Consider the following 21,457-nt stretch of genomic DNA (forward strand, 5'->3'; position numbering starts at 1 on the left):
AAATAAAGAAGATATGAAGACATTCCAAGTAAAACAAAAACTTAAGGAGTTCATCACACTAAACCTGCCTTACAAGAAATGCTAAAGAGAATTCTTCAAGTTAAAATGAACAGATGCTGTATCTCACCAAGATGATGAGCACAAAGGGAACGAGGAGAAGCACCTTACACATGTTCTCCCGGCCTTTTAGAAAACGGGGAGCTCTTCCTTTGGCCACATACATGGGCATCTACAAAGATGTGTAGACATCAAGGGAATGGGTACTGTTCCAAAAGCAATGCCCCATAAGTGTCACTGTGGCAAAATAGGAAGAATGTACAATGTTACCTGGCATGCTGTTGGCATTGTTGTAAACAAACAAGTCAAAGGCAACGTTCTTGCCAGGAGAATTAATGTGCTTCTTGAGCATATTAAGCACTGCAAGAGCTGAGATCTCCTCCTGAAGCAAGTGAAGGGGAATGATAAGAAGAAGAAAGCCACAGAGAAGCTACCTGGGTTCAACAGAATCACCAGCCTGCTCCACCCAGAGAAGCCACTTAGTCAGAACCAATGAAAAGGAACCTGAGCTGCTGGAACCCATTCCCTGGGAATTTATGGTATAATAAATATAATAAAAAAGATCCCTGACTTTAAAAAATGATGCTAAGAATATGAAAGAAATCACTGATAAAGTAAATATATAGTCAAATTGGGAATATTCCAATACCGTAATGGGACTGCATAAATCACTTTTAAATCTGGACTAAAAGTTAAAAGCCAGGAATACTAAAATGTATTAAACTATAGCTGCACTAATTTGTTAATGGATACATAATATAAAAATATGTGAAGTGTGACATCAATATCACAAAATGTGAGAGAGAACAATGAAATGTAGAATTTTTCTATGCAACTAAGGTTATATTGTTATCAGCTTAGAATAATATAACTATAAAATATTTTCTGTAAGCCTCATAATAACCTTAAAAGAAAAAACTGTAGTAAATTCACAAAAGATAAACAGAAGTGAATCAAAGTATACTTCCACTACTATTGCTTTTAAAAAAAATCAAATCACAAAGAAAGATAAGACAGGACAAAAGGATTAAATTTTACAAACCAGTCAGAAAATAATGTGAAAAAGTAAATAGTAGATACTCATCTATTAATAATTTCTTTAGATGTAAATGGGTTACATTCTCCAATTAAAAGACACAGAGTGGGTCCAGCACTGTGTCACAGCAGGTGAAGCCACCACCTGCAATGCTGCATCCCATCTGGGTGCCAGTTTGTGTACCAGCTGACCCACTTCCAATCCAGTTCCCGGCTAATGGCTTGGGAAAAGCAACGGAAGATGTTCCAAGTATTTGGACCTTTGTATCTTGCTACCCATGTGGGAGACCCAGATGAAACTTCTGGCTCTTGGCTTCAGCCTGACCATTGTAGATTTTTAGGCAGTGAAACAGTAGGAGGAAGATCTCCTCCCCCCCCCCACAGCTCTCTCTTTCAAATATATATATATTTTAAAAGAGTGACTGAATGAATTAAAAGATAAGATCCAATAATATGCTGCCTATAAAGGACTCATTTAACATCTAACAGATAAGCAAAACATTCTTTTCAAGCACACATAAACCACTCTCCAGGATAGACTAAGTAGTAGGCCACAAAGAAATCTTAATAAATAGAAGGGTATTTTCCAAGCATAACAGTATTAAACTATAAGTAAATAGCAGGAAGAAAATTGAAAAGTTACTAAATATGTGGAAATCAAACAACACGCTCCTGAATAACCAATGAGTCAAAGAAGAAATAAAAAGAAAATCAAAAAGTATGTTGGGACAAACAAAAATAGAAACACAACATACTGAAACTTACAGGATGAAGCAAAAACATTCTTAAGAGGGAAGTTTATAGCAATAAATGTCTATATGAGTAAGAAAGAAAGAGCTCAAATAAACAACCAAAGTGTATACCTCAAGGAAATAGAAAAAGAAATAAGCCAAGTCCAAACTTTACAGAAGGAAGGAAATAGTAAATATTAGAACAGAAATAAATGAAATAGAACCTAGAACAAAAATAGAACAGACCAGGTAAACAGTTATGATTTCTAGAAGACAAACATAATTGACAGCTGTTAGCTAGACCCACCATGAAAAATAGAGAATGCAAATTAGTAAACTATAAACAAAAGAGGAGGCATTATAATGATATAATGGAAATACAAAGGATCATAAAGTGACTCTGGACAATTATACATCAGCACATTGTATAACCTGTATGAAATGGATAAATTACTGGAAATATAGGTCCTGCCAAGACTCAATAATGCAGAAACAGAAAATTTGAACAATAATTCTCAAGATTGAAACAGTGATAAAAAATCTGCCAACAGACAAAAGCCCAGGAAAAACATTTAAAGAAGAATTAGTGTTACTTTTCCTCAAATTTTTCCAGAAAATTGAAGATGAGGGAATACTCCAAACTCATTTTTTGAGGCCAGCATTTTCTTCATACCAAAACCAGATAACGACAACAAAATAAAATTATCTACTAATATCCCTGATGAATATAGAGGCAAAAATCCTTAACAAAAACTAGCAAACCAAATTTAAATCAACATAAATAACACCATACTCCATGACCAAGTGGAATTCATCTCTGGATGCAAGAAGTGTTCAACATATCCAAATCAGTAAACTTGACATACCACATTAACAGAACAAAGGATAAAAATCATATGATTATCTCAACAGATACAGAAGCAGCATTGGACAACACACCACATACTTTCTCATGAAAAAAAAAAAAAAACTCTCTACAAATTAGGTATAGAAGGTTGAAGGAGTGTCGACATAACAGCAGCCATATATAACAAGCTCGTAGCTAACACCATAATTAACAAAGGAAAGCTGTTCCTCTAAGATCAGAAATAAGACAAGGATGCCCATTCTCATCATTTATATTCACAAAAAGCACTGGAAGTTCTAGTCAGAGCAATTATATGGTAAAAAGAACAGTAAGGGGCCAGTGCTTTGGCGTAGCAGGTAAAGCCACCACCTGTGGCGCCAGCATTCCATATGGGTGCCAGCTTGAGTCACAGCTGCTCTTCTTCTGATCCAGCTCTCTGCTATGGCCTGGGAAAGCAGTAGAAGATGGTCCAAGCCCTTGGGCCCCTGCACCCACGTGGGAGACCCGGAAGAAGCTTTGGGCTTCCAGCTTCAGATTGACCCAGCTCCAGCCGTTGTGGCCATTTAGGGAGCAATCCAGCTGGTGGAAGACCTCTCTCTCTCTCTCTCTCTCTTTCTCTCTCTCAACTCTGCCTTCCAAATAAATAAATAAATCTTTTTTTTTTTTTTAAAAGAAACAATAAGCTTCTTAACCAGAAAGAAAGAAGTTAAATTGTCTTTCTTTGAAGATGACATGACTAAATATACATAAAATCCTAAAAGAATCCACTAAGAAAAACTGGTAGAACTGGTAAGAAACAAATTCAATAAAGTTGAGTATACCAAATCAACAGACAAAAGTCAATTGTGCATCTATACACTGACAACAAATTCTATGGAAAAGAAATTAAGAAAATAATCTCATTTCCAAGAACACCAAAATGACTAAAATAGTTAGGAATGAGTTTAACCTAGGAGGTCAAAGAGCTGTACATTGAAAATATTTATTTTTGTTTAATCCCAATTTAAGAAATTGGGAAAGACAAACAAATGAGAAGATGTCCCATGTTAATGAATTGGAAGAATTAATATTAAAATTGCCATACTACCCAAAGTGATCTACAGATTCAAAGAAATCTTTTTCAAAATTTTAATGTTATTTTCATAGAAATATAAAAAATAATCGTAAAGTTCATCCAGATTCTCAAAGGAGACTGTAAATATCCAAGGCAATATGAAGCAATAAAAACAAAGCTGGGGGCATCACCGGTCCTGACTTCAAACTGTATTGCAAAGCCATTTAAAGAAAAACAAAACAAAACAACAACACTGTGGCACTGGCTGAAGACCAGATACATGGATCAATGGAACCAGAACAGAGAGCACAGAAAGCAGCTTCTTCATACTCGGTTAACTAATCTTTGACAAGGGCACCAGGAACCCACAATAGAAAAAAAAAAGATACTCTCTTCAACAAATTATGCTGGGAAAACTGGACACTGACATGCAAAAGAATGAAATTGGACCCCTACCGTATATCATACACAAAGATTAATTCCAAATGCATTAAAGACTCAGTGAAAGATCTGAAATAACACTCCCAAAAGAAAATACAGGGGAAAGCTCTTTAACATTAGTCTTGGCAATAATTTTTTGGTATGCTACCAACAGCATAGACAACTAAAGCAGAAATGAAGGAGTGGGACAACCTCAAACTGAAAAGCTTCTTTAAAGGAAACAACAATATTGGTAGGCAACCCAAGGCTGGGAGAACATATTTGAAAACCATATGTTTGATAAGGAGTTAATATACAAAACATATAAGGAACTCATACAACTCAACAGGAAAAAAAGAAAATAATTCAAGTTTTTAAATGGGCAAAGATCTGATTATACATTTTTTTTAAAGATCTACAAATGACCAATATGAATATATAAAGGTTCTTAACTTACTAATCATCTGTGGGAAATATAAATCAAGACCACAATAAGAGATCACCTCAAGACATGAGATGACAAGTGTTGGTAAGGGTATGGAGAAAGAGGGACACTGGGACACTGTTAGTGGGAAGGTAAATTGGCCCAGCCATTGCAGAAAACACTGTGGCATTTCCTCAAATAGTTTCAAAACAGCTACTGTCCCATCCACTCCGATGAGCGCTGGTATCTTAACACAGTAGAGCATGCCGGGCAATGCACATCACACACAACGTGGCTGTCTTCATTTAAGTGGGCGAGTGAGTTCACAATTCAGGCACTGTTCACAGCTGTCCCTGGGGATGACCAGAGAACAGCCGCTCTACCAGGGGGCCCGGGGGAGTGGCACTAGGGGCTCAAAGAATTTTCGTATAAACTGAGCACTTCCTTCAGAGTCTGACACCTTTGGAGAATGCCAAGGAGAGCCACCACCTTGCAACTCACTTCTTTACAACTGTATTTGCCTTAAAGGTAGCAAACTGTAACACTGTCATGATCTAAGGTCTCATCTGCCCTGCCTCAGAAAGATAACATTTACATTGGGGCAACGCATTCACAAAGATAAGTGAGATTTGTTGGGGTCTGTGTCAGTAAAAATATTTATTTGCTAAATATATAAAAGTTGAGGGGCTGGCGCTGTGGTGCAGCGGGTTAAGCTGCCATCTGCAGTGCTGACATCCCACACAGGCACCAGTTCGATTCCTGGCTGTTCCATTTCTGATCCAGCTCCCTACTAATGCGCCTGGGAAAGCAGTAGAAGATGGCCTAAATGAGTGGGCCCCTATACCAGTGGAAGACCCAGAAGAAGCTCCTGGCTCCTGGCTTAGGCCTGGCCCAGCCCTGGCCATTGTGGCCACTTGGGAAGTGAACAGGTGGATGGAAGGTTCTCTCTCTCTCTCTCTCTCTCTCTCTCTTTCTCTCTCTCTCATTCTGATTTTCAAATAAATATTTAAAACTAAAAGCTGAGCATTCCATTGAGCTAGTAATTTATTAGAAAATATCAGCCTAGGCCAGCGCCGTGGCTCAACAGGCTAATCCTCTGCCTTGCGGCGCCGGCACACCGGGTTCTAGTCCCGGTTGGGGCGCTGGATTCTGTCCGGGTTGCCCCTCTTCCAGGCCAGCTCTCTGCTATGGCCCGGGAAGGCAGTGGAGGATGGCCCAGGTCCTTGGGCCCTGCACCCGCATGGGAGACCAGGAGAAGCACCTGGCTCCTGGCTTCGGATCAGCACGATGCGCTGGCCGCAGCGGCCATTGGAGGGTGAACCAATGGCAAAAAGGAAGACCTTTCTCTCTGTCTCTCTCTCACTCTCCACTCTGCCTGTCAAAAAAAATAATAATAATAAAATAAAATATCAGCCTAGATATATGAGAAAAAAGCCAGATTTCTCCTTTGTGAAAGTTTGAGAACTATTAAAAAGCTTTCAAGGTTTTGGTCTTATCCTGTAACTTCAGCACAGAAATCTGGAGGGAGGAGCTCTTTGAGGAAAATAGTCCTTTTAGCTTTTCAAAAGAACTAAGATCCTGACAGCTTTGTAATATCAAAACACAGTTCTCCTCACACTGATATTCCTCTCTGCAAACAATTTAGAGTTTTGCTTCTCAAGCTTTTAAAGCAAGGCAGCGGAACACGGCAGTTGGAGTTTTGAGCTGGAGACTCCTGGGAAGCCAGTTTCCCGAGCTCTAAACAAAGCGTAGCTCCCCAATCCTCAGACCCAAGGTGATACGCCTCCTAAAATTTCCAGTGCCATAGCTCCTGGCACCTCAACTTCCGTAGCTACTTCAGTCTTATTATTGAAAATAAATTTTTTCCTAAGCTAGAAAAGGGCACAGGTTTGGAAGGCAGGTGGATTGCATTTTCAACTCCCGTTACACATCGGTGTGCCGGCGCCGCAAGGCGGAGGATTAGCCTAGTGAGCCACGGCGCCGGCCCAAGCTCCTGACTCTTGACTTTGGATCATCCCAGCTCTGGATGTTGAGGCTATTTAGGGGAGTAAACTAACAGATGGAGGATCTCTCTCTCTCTCTGTACCTGGACCTTTCAAATAAATAAATAAATCTTAAAAAAAAAAAAAAAAAAAAAAACAACTCCCACGTACCACATTGGCGTGTTCGAGTTCAAGTTCCAGCTGCATCCTTTGACTCCATCTTCCTGCTCACGTGCATGTTGGGAGACAGCAGTGATGGCTCAAGTGGTTGGGGCCCTGCCACCGTATGAGAGACCCAGATGGAGTTCTTGGCTCCTGGCTTCAGCCTGACCAGTCCCAGATGTTATGGGCATTTGGGGGCATCAACCAGAAGAACAGAGCCCTCGTCTATGTGCTGCTTTGGCTCTCTAGCTGCCTCTCAAATAAGTAAATAATAATAATAAAAAGGAATTGATTCCAAAGCATTCTAAAAGTGTCCTGTGGTGGCACACTTAACATACTCTATTGCAGTTGAAATCTGTCTCTCCTAGCCTGTACTCTAAATGACTGGAGGTCCTGTCTCATTCAAGATTGTCTCCCTAGCATCTATGATACACAGGGCACGTTCAATGAATATTTGTTAAATAAACAGCAAATATTTGCTAAGTAAATCAACGATGTATGCAGAGCCCCTAGAAGGGTGCTGGCCCCGGGAGGAGTCACCACTGGAGGCTGACTGTAACATGGCCACTTCTGGAAGTGGCGTAAGTCATGGGCCGAGAGCCCCAGAGTCTGGCTGTGTTCCTCGTAGACACAGACAGGACACAGAGGGACACGGACAGTGGGATCTGTGTGATCACTGTTTTCAGCATTTCTGCCCATTTTAAGGTCCAAGTGATATGGCTCTTGGTACATTTGAAAACCTTTCCCGTTCCAGTGGGCCGAGCAGCCTGTCAGTGACCGATGTAGGTGTGCCAGGTGTCACAGAGGCTTGTGTGCCACCACCATCCTTGGCATGATCATATCACTGCACCTTATCACCTGTGATCCTCAGGGCCATTCCGTGTACCATCTTTACTTAATAAATGAGAAAAAGAAATCTGAGGGTCAAAGAAAATTCACTGGCTTTGGGATCACACACAATAAATGTGGAAAAGGATTTCAGGCCAGGTCCCTCGATTACTCTTAATCCCACCCCTTTTTCAGCAGCGGTGTGCACCCCTCCCCTTTCCCATTGCTGCCAAAGTACTCAGTCTATTAAGATTATGTGAGGGGCTGGTGCTGTGGTGCAACGGGTAAAGCCATCGCCTGCAGTGCCGGCATCCCATATGGGAGCCATTTGAGTCCCGGCTACTCCACTTCCGATCCAGCTCTCTGCTATGGTCTGGGAAAGCAGTGGAAGATGGCCCAAGTCCTTGGGCCTCTGCACCTGTGTGGGAGACCCACAGAACCTCTTGGCTCCTGGCTTCAGATAGGCGCAGCTCTGGCCATTGCGGCCAGTTGGAGGGTGAACCAGCAGATGGAAGACCTCTCTCTCTCTGTCTCTCCTTCTCTCTCTGTGTGACTCTGACTTTCAAATAAATAAATAATTTTTAAAAAAAGATTATTCAACTTTACAGAGAGAGGACCAACGAGGTGCGAGGGCCTGAAAGATGCTGTGACCTGTTCAGGGTTTCCTGGTGTTTGCTCTTTCGGTGAGCACGAGGCATTGTGAAAAAACAAAAAGTTCGTTCTGATCTTTCTTAATAATCTCATACTCATAGCAATGGCCCTGAGTGTCCAAGAATTTCTTTTGTAGGCACAGTCACTCTGAGCAGTGCCTCTCACTCACAGGGGCAAGGGAAGTGACCCTATTCAATGTCACTTGAGGGCTAGCACTGTGATACAATGGGTTAAGCTGCTGCCTGTGTCACTGGCATCCCATATGAGCATCTGTTTGAGTCCCAGCTGCTCCACTTCCCATCCAGCTTCCTGCTAATGTGCCTGAGAAAGTAGTGGAAGATGGTCCAAATGCTTGGGTCCCTCCCACCCAGGTGGGAGACCTGGATGGAGTTCACGGCTCTTGGCTTTGCCCTGCACCCCCTACCCCCGGCCATTGTGGCCATCTGAGGAGTGAACCAGTGGATAGAAGGTCTTTTTCTCTCTCTGTAACTCTGCGTTTCAAATAACTAAAATACACTTTAAAAAAAAGCCGCTTAAACCTCACACAGCTACGATTAACCACTATAATTAACTCCGTGCTCTCAGAGGGAAGCAACACACGACCTTCTAATTGCCATCCCCCACGTCCTCAGTGGTGTGTCACAATAATTCCCTCCGGTTCCTAACAGCTGCTGGATAACCGCAGCGACGCCCAAGTTCACCGCAAGTTGGTCGTCCTGATGACCACAAAGCAGTATGTGAGTGACAGGCAGCCTTCTCAAAGCTCTGTCATGTGAGGAATTCCAGACAGTGGGTCAGCGAGGTGAAAATGAAAAGAAAAATAAAGGGAAAGTGCTGAGTTGGTCCAGCCGGGCCCCTGTCTCCTTTACTGGGGATCTACCTCCACCCAGCATCTCCATTCCCTATTTTGGGCATTTGGCTCTGGTGGCTGCAGAAAAACAAATTTTAATTCTGGCCACGTGTGTCTTTGGTGTCCATGATGCTTCTTCATAGACGCACTGGCAACTGGGGCCGAGTCCCCTCCCTACATCCACATCAACTTCACTCACCGAACAGTTGAAAGCAATTTAGACGAACACCTGTAAACGAGGATGATCACAATACCCTGGAAAGATGAACTGACTCATAATTATGATAATGACAGGGCATTCGAAGTAATGCCCATGTTTATTTAGTGTCTGTCATTTGGAGAATATGAAGGGGGCTATTAATGTCACCTGGTGAATCGGCCCTACACCTTTATGAGAGCAGAAAGGGCATACGTTAGTTACAGAAGCCAGTGTGGGGTGAAGTTAATCAAGGAAGAATTGCTGTAGAAGGAGAAGGCGTGAAAAACAGGATGGCTGTGGATAGCGGAGAAGAGTGGACGTTCCTGGGAAGCAAAAACCCCAGCCCACCCTGTGCCTCCGGGCACCTGCTCAGCCCGCATGCGAGTCGTCTGGAGGGCAGAGCAGGCTCTCCATGCTGTTCCCAACTCCCACAGTCACGCACCCTTTCCCACTCATGGCTTCTATTCTTTGGTAATTACCCCGGCTTGTTGTTTCTCAAAGGTGTCTTGATGAAGCTCAGTAAGTCTTACCTTAAGGAGGATTACATTTTCCTAACACGGAAATCATAGATTTCTTTAACTGTGTAGGACCACTCAGAGCCTTTAACATACTAATTTGAAGAGTCAATGTCCCCAGGAATTTATATTAGATCGAAACATTTGAAAATACCATTTTCTAGGTGTTGTTGGCAGTTTCATACGGTCGCACCTGACACTACTCAGCTCTCCCAAACTTGCTTGACTACAGAACTCTTCCGAGGAAAGTGTGGTCACAGCGTCAGTGTCTTCATAACCCACTTGGAGAGCCGTTGTCTTTGTACCCTTACATAGAAAGACTGCTACGTGCTTGAGGTGTGCGTGTTGCTTGGGCCACAGTGGTACCCAGGGCCACCTGGATAATGAATTGAACAGAATGGGACAAGCTCCCAAGACACATGGGGGCATCCGGCAGGGCCTGGGGCTGAGTTTCCGGGAGGGGAAAGCCCAGGGTGGCATTTCCCCATCTAATAAAAATTCAGAAATGCTCACTGCTACATAGAAAAACAACTGTTGCAGGATAAAAAGCAAGGCTTTCTACACTCTAAAATTGCTTTAAAACTTAGCTTTTATTAAAAGAAAACACAGTTTCCATGGAAAACTCAGAATGGAAAAAAACATGCACTGCATTAATAACTAGGAAAAAATTCCTTGTGACTGGGCTTGAAAAGGGACAGAAAAAGAAAATAGTCATTGGCAATGATGGAGCCATGAGGGACTCTTGGTTTCCTCTTTTCAAAATATCCTTAAGTGTTTATATTTTTACTATTTCACAGTAAAAAAATTTTAAAAAAATTATAGTTACTCATTAGGGTTTGGGTCCATACCAAAGTTTCCTCTGGTAATAGCCCAGTGCCCCTCTCCCCACCCTTCCAGGTGGGTGAGGAGCCATGGAGAAGAGACTTCCCCCAGGTCCCTGGACTTCGGTGCTCGATGTCTCTCTGGCCTCCTCATTTTGCTGGAGGCAGCAAAGACCTCAGGAGCAGGTGCACACTGCCCCTTGAGCAGCCATCTCTCTCCTCACATAGATGAAGCCAACTACAAGGATCCCAAAGCTACAGGCCTTCTCAGCACCCAAGTGCCCTTTCTAAACTTGCATTTAAGGTGGTTTATGTGAAGTGTTGAACCAGATCTTACAGCGACAGTATTTATAAATGATGATTAGCTTTCTGCAAAGCCTCGGAAACTGGTTAAATCCCAAGGTTTCAGACATCGTATAGTGGGAAAGGAAAATTGTAGGACATAATCCCAACATAAAAGCACGATTATAGCTACAATATGGAGTGCACAGACTTTTGTAGGCTAACTTGGGCTCTAGCTCCCGTTTCTAAAGGTGTGTGCACGGGGACATGTGCACCCAGCGCTGTTTAGTTTACAGCCTCCAGGGACCCTGCCTGGGTGGAGGGAGTGGTTATCATCAGCCAAGGAATTCCTCTGCCAGGCCCCTGGGCAAGGCCTGATCTGCAAGGAAGGGTCCCTGCACAGCTGCATCACGGAGCACCTGACCAGGAGCCCAGGCAATGTGACAGCCTGCAGCGTGACAGCTCTGGTCAGCCTATGGGACAGCTCTGGCCAGCTAGAGCAGCAGCTATGATTGGCAGATAGGACAGCCCAGCCTGGTCCAACTGACAGCCTGGTCTGCACCACCCAAATCCCCTTCCTGTGCACCACCAAGCCTCCCTTTCCCTGTACCGCCAAGTCCCTGTTTCTGTGTAGTGGAAACTGCAAGTCCCATTATGCTGCAAACTTAGAAGCAGCTGGAGCTGGAAACACCCAATATGGCTGCAGGCCATTCTCCCCCCACACCCCACTAAGGCCTTTACATCATTATAATAAAATTACCATGGCTGACACTTCCACTCCCATCATGCATCTGACACCATGACACTTCTGGGATTTCCAAAAATGTGTATGAAAATGGGCAGTACTCAAGCCACATCCCAGATTCCACCTCCTTTAGATATTCAATTAAGCCCCATCCCAGACACCACCCCTGTGTCTCTCTCAGTAGCATAAAGGGACAGCTCTAAACCTTGTTGAGGGTGGCTTATTCTTCCTGGAGCCTGCCCACGCTCATCCCCAGTGTGTGCTTTTGCTTTAAATAAATCTGTTTTTCTGCTTGCCTTTGTCCACCTTGCAGACAAGAACCTGCACCAAGCCTGGTCAGGAGCCAGGCTGAAACAGTTTGGGAAGTGAGGGATGGAGAAGCCCCCCATTGCTGACTTCTGGTTTCTCAGTGCAGGACAACGCAAGGCACTCACCTGAGAAGGAACGCGGGGTGAGAAGAGAAGCGGGGAGTGCCATAGCCATTCTGGGGGCCGGGTGTGAACAAGGTGCAAAAAGAGGCAGGGTTGGTGGGGAAAGAGGCAAATCTACCCCCCACACACACACACTTTATGGCTGCTCTCCACGGACGTTTCAAGGTTTTATTCTATGCAGTTTTCCCTTCTAAATCTGCAGAGAAAGAAAGAAGGAAAACTTGCCCTCCTGTGGTTACTGCTGTGCTGGGAATGAGGGATCGTTTGGAGTGATGGGGCAGTAAATCTGAGATTCTCGGGCGCACGGTTTGGGACTGTGGACAACTAGAGAATGAGAAATATAACCCGGGCTTCTTACCTGGGAAAACTTTGTTTTTCTCTTCATTTTCATCAAGACCCATCTACTGATCTCCTAAGGAGGAAAGTGGAGGGACAGAGGATCCCAGGAGAGATTTACAGCCCCCTGGCTTCCATCCTCACACTTTCCCTCAGCAATTGAGGCGTCCAGTGAGCGCTTGGCAGTGCATCCAGATCCCCTGCTGGGCTTAGTTTGTGTGGATCCCAGACCACCCCCAGCGTTTCTCCTGGGTCTGGAGGAAAAATCAGCCTTGCTGACAGCTCCCTGGTCCTGCTGGCAAGGAGGGCACTCTGGGGACCTCAGGTGGCAGAGCGTCCTCCCACACCTCACAGAGCAAGGACTGGAATACCCAAATATTCTGGAAGCAGGCTAACCCTAGCTGCTTTTTCTGAATTTGCCAACCCCCCTACCCCCACCCCAGTCACCTTTCCAAGTCAGTTTGTTACCTGGAAACAGTGCTAATGAGTGTAATTAACACATAAAGAGCTAGCTGTGTGCAAGACTCTGCTCTGGACTCTTTACATGCATTAACCCAGTCTTTCCAATCACCCTAGGAGCAAGGTGCTTCTATTAGCATCCAACTGATTGAAATGAAGACACAGAGAGGTTAAGTAACTTGCTTGAGGTCACCAGCTAGGAAGTGGAGAGAAGGAATCTGTACACAGATCAGACCAATGACAGAATCCACAGTATTTCCACTTCCTCATATGTCAAAGGGAAGCATGGATGAAACTTTAAGCTCTCAGATTTTCCAATCTTTGGTGCTGGGGGTAAAAAATGATTTTTTGGAGTGTGGCACAGCTTTTTAACTAAGGTGACCAGGAAAATTAGGATCATTGAAAAAGCCTTTTCTTACTATTTATTTTTAAAGATGGATCTTACTTGAAAAGCAGAGTGACACAAAGAGAGGAGGGAGAGGAAGAGAGAGATCTTCCACCTGCTTGTTCACGCCTCAAATGGCTGCACATGGCCCCATCGGGGTCTCTGCCATGGGTAGCAGAAGCCCAGGCACCTGAGCTAACATCTGCCGCTTTCCTGTGTGTAGCAGCAGGGTGCTGGATTAGAAGCAAGGTAGCCAGGACTCAGGTACTCTAAGACGGGTTGCTGGTGTTTCTGGCGGCGACGTAACCCACGTGCTGCAACACCAGCCCCGCCCTGCCGTTCTTTCGCAGCACGCACGCCGCTTGGACGAATGTCACCCGTGGTCTGGATTATCCCATGGATAAAGTGAGGCGGTGCATAGACTTGCTGCAGTTTCAAGCTCTGTGAGGGTATGCTTCTCACGGAGCTTCTGTCACTTCTTATTCCTGCACACGGCCGTCTAGAGAGCTCCGGAGACAACACAGTTCAACAGCCCCCGGGTGCCAGCCTGCTCTAGGGACAAGCAGTTCCCTCCTGGCCACCTAAGAATCCTGTTGCTGGGCCGTTAGTGGTCAGCGAGGAAGTGAGTTTTTGCCAGTGATGAGCTGCGCTCCAGTTTAAGTTACAGGAGATGGCACAGAGCTGACTAGAAAGAAAATTTCCTAATACAACTAGTATAGAGGGCTGGGGAGTAACTTGCTTATTTCTGCCTCTGGTTGACTGGGAGACATTGAGAAGGACCTCTTGCCTCAACATTTGCATCTATGAAATGGGGATAATTTGGAGTGTGAGGTAGTCTGGCTATGTAACCATTAACAAGTCCTTTCACAGCTCCAACATCCCTTGGAGGTTGTTGCTCCTGGTGTCAGCAGTGGCTCTTCAGGGAGCCCTCCCAGGCTCACCTCCCCAACCCTGACGCTCTTTGCTACCACCTTTTAATGCTCAATGCTTGCAGGGTCTGGCATTTAATGTAGAGTCTACATCCTAGCACAATCTATGGTACAGAGAAGGATTGTGGCTCAACGGCGGGGTAGACTTGATTCTATTTTCCAAAACAAGAATGTGGAGAAACTCGGAGGTGGGTGTTGTGGCACTGTAAGTCCAACCACCTCCTGGGACTCCATACTGGGGTCGAGGTGCCTAGGTCGAGTCCTGGCTACTCGGTGCCTGCGATCCAGCTCCCTGCTAATGTGCCTGGGAGGCAGTGGATGATGGCTCAAGTACTTGCGCCCCTGCCACCCATGTGGGAGAACCCGGATGCAGTTTCAGCCTCCTGGCTTCAGCCTGTGCCAGGGTCGGCTGCTGTGGGCATTTGGGGAGTGAAGCAGCGGATGGAAAGTCTGCTGGAGGGTCTTCAAGGCTGTTCATCGCCGACGATAAATTCTGAGTCCCGAGTGTGTACCTAAGGCCCAGCTTGTGCTGCTGTCACCCCCCAGTCCCACCTCCCAGCATTGGAGCCTCATGCGGTGGTGAGAACACAGAGCACCTTACAGTGCTTCTTGCACACCCTGCTCTGTGCTCAGCTGTATCTCGTTCGGTTCCCTCTCCTCCGTTCAGATCACACCACCTCCTTCGGTCACGCTCAGGAAGCCTTCCTTAAGAAGTGCTCCCTGTGCCTAGTGTCTCCTGACTTACGAATGGCCAATTGGGATTACTTGAGAACCCCCCCCCCCCAAGTTATACCCTGGTCAGCATCTCCGTCGCCTTTGCCCACTCGGTTCCCTGCACGACTGCCATCCGCATCCCTGGGACACGCTTTGTAGATCCCGCCTCCTACGGTCCTTGCTGGTTGCTCCTCTTCCTGGGGGCCCCTGTGCACTAGCGCCCCGCCAGCCTTGTGGCTGGCCACCGCTTGCGCAACCACAGAGCGCGAATAGCTAATGAGGCACGCTGGGGCCAACAAGAGGAGCCTCTGTTGACTCCAGTGGGTCTCTCAAGGGTGGGGGCTCCGCAGTTGGAACACCCACCTTCTGCTAATCCTCCGGCAAAACCAGTCGGGCTGGTTGTAATGTATTATTAGAAAGCCCACACGCCCGCCCAGCCTTGGGACAACACAGCCACTTGCTGCGTGTTTCACATCCGTGGGACCCGAGCTGACGGATCGTGAGGGGGCGGGAGGGCCGTGGTATGGGAGGCAGCGAGGGTAAGCACGGCTCAGTGGGGAGAGCCTGGGGCTTCAGTGGCCGAGAGGTTCCAAGCTGTCCTACCCTTACGCACAGGCAGGTGGCCTTGAGCAAGTGGCTTAAATTCTGAGGTGCTGAGGAACCCGCACCAGGCAGCAGTGAGCTACAGGTCTTCCTGTAGGGCAGGGAGACAGGCGCTCAGGAACGCTAGCTTCTCTGCCCCGGGTGTACTATGGGGACAGGGTCAGGGCAGAAGGCTGCCACCTGCTGCCGCCCCAGGGTCTGAGGGAGCCCAGGCGGTGCGCCCCAGCCCCTGCTGCCGACCCCAGGAGGCCCCACCGCCCACGGGAGATGTTTTACTTCAAGGAAGAGAATGTTCTAGGCTGCCTCTGGGAAGGAGCATTCTCTCAGCCTCCTCGCAGCTTTTCCCTGTTAACCTGAGGTTTTCTTTCCTCCCTCTTCCCGGGCTCTTCTCCCTTCCGCTGGAGAAGACCCGACCATTTGGAGATTGCTCCTTCCATCCACCCTGGGAGCTCACAAGCACCCGCCCCCTGAGCGCCGAATCACCTTCCAGAAACCCCTTCATGTTTCCCTCTCACTGCTTCCAGCAAGGAACATGCTGTGGGAGGGAAACAGAGGCTGCGAGGACGGAGCGGAGGGACGCGGAGGCAGAGAGTGCGCTGGCCTCTTGCCGGTTTCTGGGGGGCTAAGTGGCAGCAGCAGCAGCAAGGGTCTCCTCTCCAGGGCGTGCCCAGAGGACTAGGGCCCCACCCTGCCGCAGGGGGCTAGAAGGAAACGCTCAGTGGTGCTGAGAACTCACACCCAGAGAGCCGGGACTAAGTACCTCGCCTCCTCCACCCCCGGGCTGTACAGAGGGGCCTCCTGTACCCCCAGTCACAAACACCGGTTCCCTTCCATCCCATCAAATGTCCCCAGGCCTCCTGCCCAGTGCCCACACACTGATCAGAGCTCTGACATCTCAGCAGAACCCCCCAGCCTGGCACACACTCCCCTCAGCCCAGAGATGCCCCAGCAGGTGCCAGCCCTCCAGGGCAGGTCACCAACCAAAACCCTTCTCAGCCCTGACCAGGTGCCTGAGTGGTTGGGGTGTGGCGCTCTGTCTTGTCTGCTTAGGCTCTTGCCTGGCCCAGCTCCTGCCAGCCCCATGTTGGATCAGATAAGGGCACAGGTGGGGCTCTATCTATCAGACAGCCCGGCCATGCGCAACACTCCAAGAGACCTCAGCCCCATGCCCTCCACCTGTAAGGAGAGTGGCGAGAACATTACCTCCAGAAGATGATCTGCCCCAGGGAAGCCATGGCGGCTGGGTGCTGGGGTGCGTGGAGCCGCCGCTGCCCTTCTGGGTGCCGTGACTCACAGACCGCTCCTGGGTGCTGGCCTTAAATAGCGCACAAAGGCTGGGAGGGGTGCACACAGCTGGGGACAGCTCAGGTATGAGGAAGCAGTCCTGCTGTGTGGAGCTGCCTGCAGGCACGGTGGCCGCCTGCTCCCCACGGGCTGGGAAGCCCAGGGTCAGAGCTGCCCTGCCAAGCCCTGACCTGGCAGGAGGATGCTTCCCAGGCCCTCGCTGCAGGGCTTGTATTGAGCACAGGGCTTTTCCTCTGGACCGGAGAAGGAGCACTAAGGAGGGAGATTAAATCTCCAAAGAAGACAAGGACTGGAGCTGCTCAAAGTGCCAGAGCTGCTGTGCCTTGGGGGTCTGGGGGTCCCCACCCTTGCTGGCAGCTGACACTCAGAGCTGGGTCGCCCCTGCGTGATCTCCTGTGGAGGCGATTTGGGCTGGCGAACCTCAGAAGGGCCCTCACTATGATGACAAAAGTGCTGAGTGTTTGACTCAACACTGAGTTCTCCTGGGCTCTCTGGGACTGCCTGACTGGTGGGCAAATCTGTTCTAGAGAGAGAACCTGCCCTTCTCATCTCACTGGGTTTTGTTTTGTTTTGTTTTTATTTGTTTGTTTGCTTTTTAAGACTCAAAAAAAAATACACAGAATTTGCATAACATAAAAGCTCTTGGCTAAAGGTGATTGGGTTAGTAAAATAGATCTCTGATGTTTCAGATACAGCATTCAGATTTCCAGCCAGACTGAATGCTTTTTCTCAAAAAAATATTTATTTATTTGAAAGACAGAGTGACACACAGAGAGAGACAGGAAAGGGGAGAGAGAGAGAGAGAGAGAGAGAGAGAGAGAGAGAGAGAGAGAGAGACTCTTTCATCCATCAGTTCACATTCCGAATCCCCGCAGCATCTGGGTCTGTGCTAAGACAAAACCAGGCGGCTGGAACTCCTTCCCGGTTTCCCACATGAATGGCAGGGGCCCAGGAACTTAAGCCCTCAGCTGCTGCCTCCCCGAGTGTGCATTAGCTGGAAGCTGGATTGGAAGTGAGCCGGCACTTCAGCTACAGATGTGGGCATCCCAAGCTGTGGCTTCATCTGCTGTTCCATGACACCTGCCCCATCTGGTACTACCCAAGGCTCAAAGCTTTCCTTCTTCAGAGTGTTTCCTCCTCACGCCTGAGGAGCACCTGGATTTGAGCCATTCCGATCTGGTTGTCAGGCTCGCTGGCTACTGCTGCCTGCGTGTTGAAAGCAAGGGTGCTCCAGGCCTTCAGCGGATTCATTCCAGGGCTGGTGCTGGGGTTGTTGGAGCAAGTGCGGAGCCCAGGTGGATGGTGGAGGTGGGGAGAAGGCAGGGGCAGAGAGGGCAAGTCCATGGTGGGGAGATGTCCAGAGTCCAACAGAGCCAGGTTCAAATCCTGGCCCCCTAGAAAATCTTGTGGCTTTGGGAAAAGCACTCTGGCTTCTTCCAGGCAGCTCTTACTGGGTGGAGTGAGGAGTCCCGGAGAGGTGGTCCTCATGCCTTCCTTTTCTCCAGAGTAGCAGGTGACATCCTGGGACCTCAGAGGCACCGGTGCTGGCTGGACCCTTCCCAGTCGGGGGCAGCTGAGGGCAGCGGGAGTCATGGTTTCCATACTTCCTGCACATTCTGGCTCAGGGCACAGGCATTCTGCCCAACCCAGCAAAGAGCCTTGGAAAGAGCAGCTCTGCCCTGATGGCGGAGCAGAACCTTGTAGGCTCTCTCCCCAGCCAGCCACTGTTGGCAGGAGAAGGTTCAGAGAAGGTCCTGGAGGAAAAAACCAAGCCAATCCGGCTGGAAGGTCCTGAGTGACCAATGAGCAACTTCTGTTTTTTGTTGGTGGTGGTGGTGGTGGTTCATTTTTAGAAATTGGAAGTCAGAGAGATACACACAGAGAGCTCCCATCTGCCAGTTTACTCCCCAGATATGCGCAATGACCAGAATTGGGCTGAGCCAAACCCAGGAGCAAGGGACTCAATCCAGATCTCCCGCCTGTGTGGCAAGAACCTAACCATGTGAGCTGTTACCTCTGCCTGCCAGGGTGCACATTGGCAGGAAGCTGGAATCGGGAGCCAAGACCAGAGCCGGATATGAAGCCCAGGTTGCCATAATAAAGAGCCAAGGTGTCTCACCAGGCATCAAGCTGCTAGGCTGAATGCCCATGGCTGTAACTCCACAACAATGGGCAGCTTTTGTCAGGAAGAGGCTGAAGGGGTGTGCTTACCTGGCAGGGACGAAGAGCTGAAAAGCATTTGCTGTCTCTGGAGAAGCAAACAGGCGTTACCCTGCTTCTGAATCCAAAACCTGAACGGTCATACACGTAGGGGCTGGCATTGTGGCATAGCAGGTAAAGCCACCTGCCGGGCTGGCATCCCATATGGGTACCAGTTCAAGTCCCGGCTGCTCCTCTTTACATCCAGCTCCTTGCTAATGCACCTGGGAAAGCAGCGGAGGATGGCCCAAGTGCTCGGGCCCCAGCACTCACATGGGAGACCTGGAAGAAGCTCCCTCCTGGCTTCAGCCTGGCCCAGACTTTCAAGTTAAATAAGTAAATAAATAAATAAAGAGTTGCACACATGAAATAATGGGGATGTCATTGCAAACAACCGATGAAGCCTGTGTGTGTGTGTGCATGGAGAGAGTCTTAGAAGCGTGAACGCCTCGAGACCCTCTCTTGGCCCTCATGCTACTATTCTTATCTGAGTCCCTCGCACCAGCGCCTCTCACTCTGTCTCGCACCCAGGCCTCCGCCTTTGTCTCTCCCCTAAGGGATGGGCTTCTCTGTGGTTCTGTCCTTTCCCTTCTCTTATAGCACTCGCGTCTCCTGGAGGCCTCATGCACTTCCTGCCTCTACTGCCCCCGTGTCTGGAGATCCCAACTGTGTCCCCAGCGCCTGTCTCTAGAATGAACTTGAGTCCTGCCAGCAGGTGCATAGTGAGCAGCTTGACTCAGCTGTCCTATGGGGACCAGAGGACCAGAGCGCATCACCCGCCATCTCTAACCCTGCTGCTCCTGCTGGGCTGCAGCTCCTAGAACTCCCGCTAGGTCACACAGGCCAGAAACCTCAGTCTCCTTCCTCTTCCTTCCCCTCCCCTCCTGGGCTCTCCTTCTCCTGATCCTTCCTCTGTGTTAGCTGCTGGGATTCCCCAAGGTACCATAGATCGGGTGGCTTAAAGAGCAGAGATTGATTTTCCCACAGTTCTGGAGTCTACCCATCTGAGACCTAGATGTCTGCAGGCTTGGGTTCTCCCGAGGCCCCTTGGCCTGTAGACAGCTGCCCTTTCTGTGTCTTCGCATGGTCTCCCCTCTGTTTATGTGTGTGTCCTAATCTTGTCTTCTTACAGGGACTGTGGTCCCATTGGATTACCTCATTTTAACTCAATTACTCCTTAAAAGCCTCCTGTCCAAACATAGTCACATTCTGAAATACAGAGGGTTAGGAACTTTAAACAGGAATTTTGGAGAGAGACACAGTTGAGCACAAATCCATCCTCTAATTGCCTAATTGCCTGACTTCAATCCCTCAGCATTTCCTGCTCGTGTTGAGTTGTTTAACAGTGTCTAGCTTCATTGTCCTGCCCCTCTGTGTACCAATGCACCTGCTTCTGCTGAGTGGTCTTTCTAACAGGCGAATCTGATGAGGCCACGTCCTGCTTTCAATGCTCAATGGTTCTCCAGGACCTGCATTCTGGCTTCTGTCTACCTCTCCCAGTTTTCCCTGTATGTATGCCTCATGAGCTCTCTGGGAAGCAGCCATGCTGAGTGGCGTTCGATTTCTCCAAAAGCCCCTCGTGCTGTCCCCACGCCACTCTGCCTTTATCAGTGTTGCTCTCTCTGCCTGGGATCCATCCTTGCCTTTTTCTTGCTTTATATAAAATCTATGGGAAACTTTCCCCAACCACTTCCATCTGGCAGGTGCCAGGCTTTAGGCTCCCATGTGTACCTGGTGCCAACTCTGTGTTCCTAACTTGTGACTGTTGGCTTGTCTGTCTCCTTCATTAGACACATCTTAAAAATAGAAAAGGAGGCTTATCACAGCAGCATAAGGCATGCACAGAAGAAACAACCATAAAATGTTTGTTGAATAAATGCACATTTTTCTTTCACAGCACACAATAATAGCACTATTTTCTGCTTATGCATCTATTGCATTGCTAGTCTGTGAGCTCCTAGGGGATAAAAAAACTGTGCCTCATTCATCTTTTTCATCACCAGCTCCTAGCACCAAGCTAGATGTAAAAAGGGCTCGGTAACATTTGATGGATGGGTGAGCAGGGTTCCACTTGGGTGTGATCAATCAAACACTTTCTGGAGGAGACGTCTTGAGAGCTGGATAGCCACTCTTGGAGGCAGGAGAGAACAAGTTGCACTGGAGATGGAGGAGCAGTGTAGGATGGAGAAAAAGGGGAAAGCAGATGCATGAAATAAACACAAAAATCTGTTCTCCCTGTTGATCTTGGGGGAAAGACAGAGACAGACTAACCATGTACCTGGAATCAAAGCATCTTCTCCCGGAACTTCTTTTAAATCAAAGAGCCTGGTCGTTAGGTTCTTTTCTCCTTGTTTATCTGTACTTTTCCTGTGCACCAGGATTAAGATTCCTCAGAGCTGCAGCATCCCCTGGCACTCACATGTATGTGGGGTTTTACACATCTTCAAACGGCCCCAAGGGGAGGTGAGCCTTACCATGACCCTACGAAGTGAG

General features: G+C 47.8%; 1 protein-coding gene across 1 annotated transcript in view; it reads right to left on the bottom strand.

Moving 5' to 3' along the window:
• Positions 1 to 16,724, bottom strand: part of VTCN1 (V-set domain containing T cell activation inhibitor 1) — a 58,037-nt gene extending 41,313 nt beyond the window's left edge. The window contains exon 1 of the mRNA XM_062193508.1: positions 16,664 to 16,724. Coding sequence (XP_062049492.1) covers positions 16,664 to 16,695 — 32 coding nt within the window. The 5' untranslated portion in view covers positions 16,696 to 16,724. The remainder of the gene's footprint in view (positions 1 to 16,663) is intronic.
• Between the last annotated feature and the right edge of the window lie 4,733 nt (positions 16,725 to 21,457).

This window comes from Lepus europaeus, chromosome 5, assembly GCF_033115175.1.
Source record: "Lepus europaeus isolate LE1 chromosome 5, mLepTim1.pri, whole genome shotgun sequence".
Classification (NCBI taxonomy): Eukaryota; Metazoa; Chordata; class Mammalia; order Lagomorpha; family Leporidae; genus Lepus; species Lepus europaeus.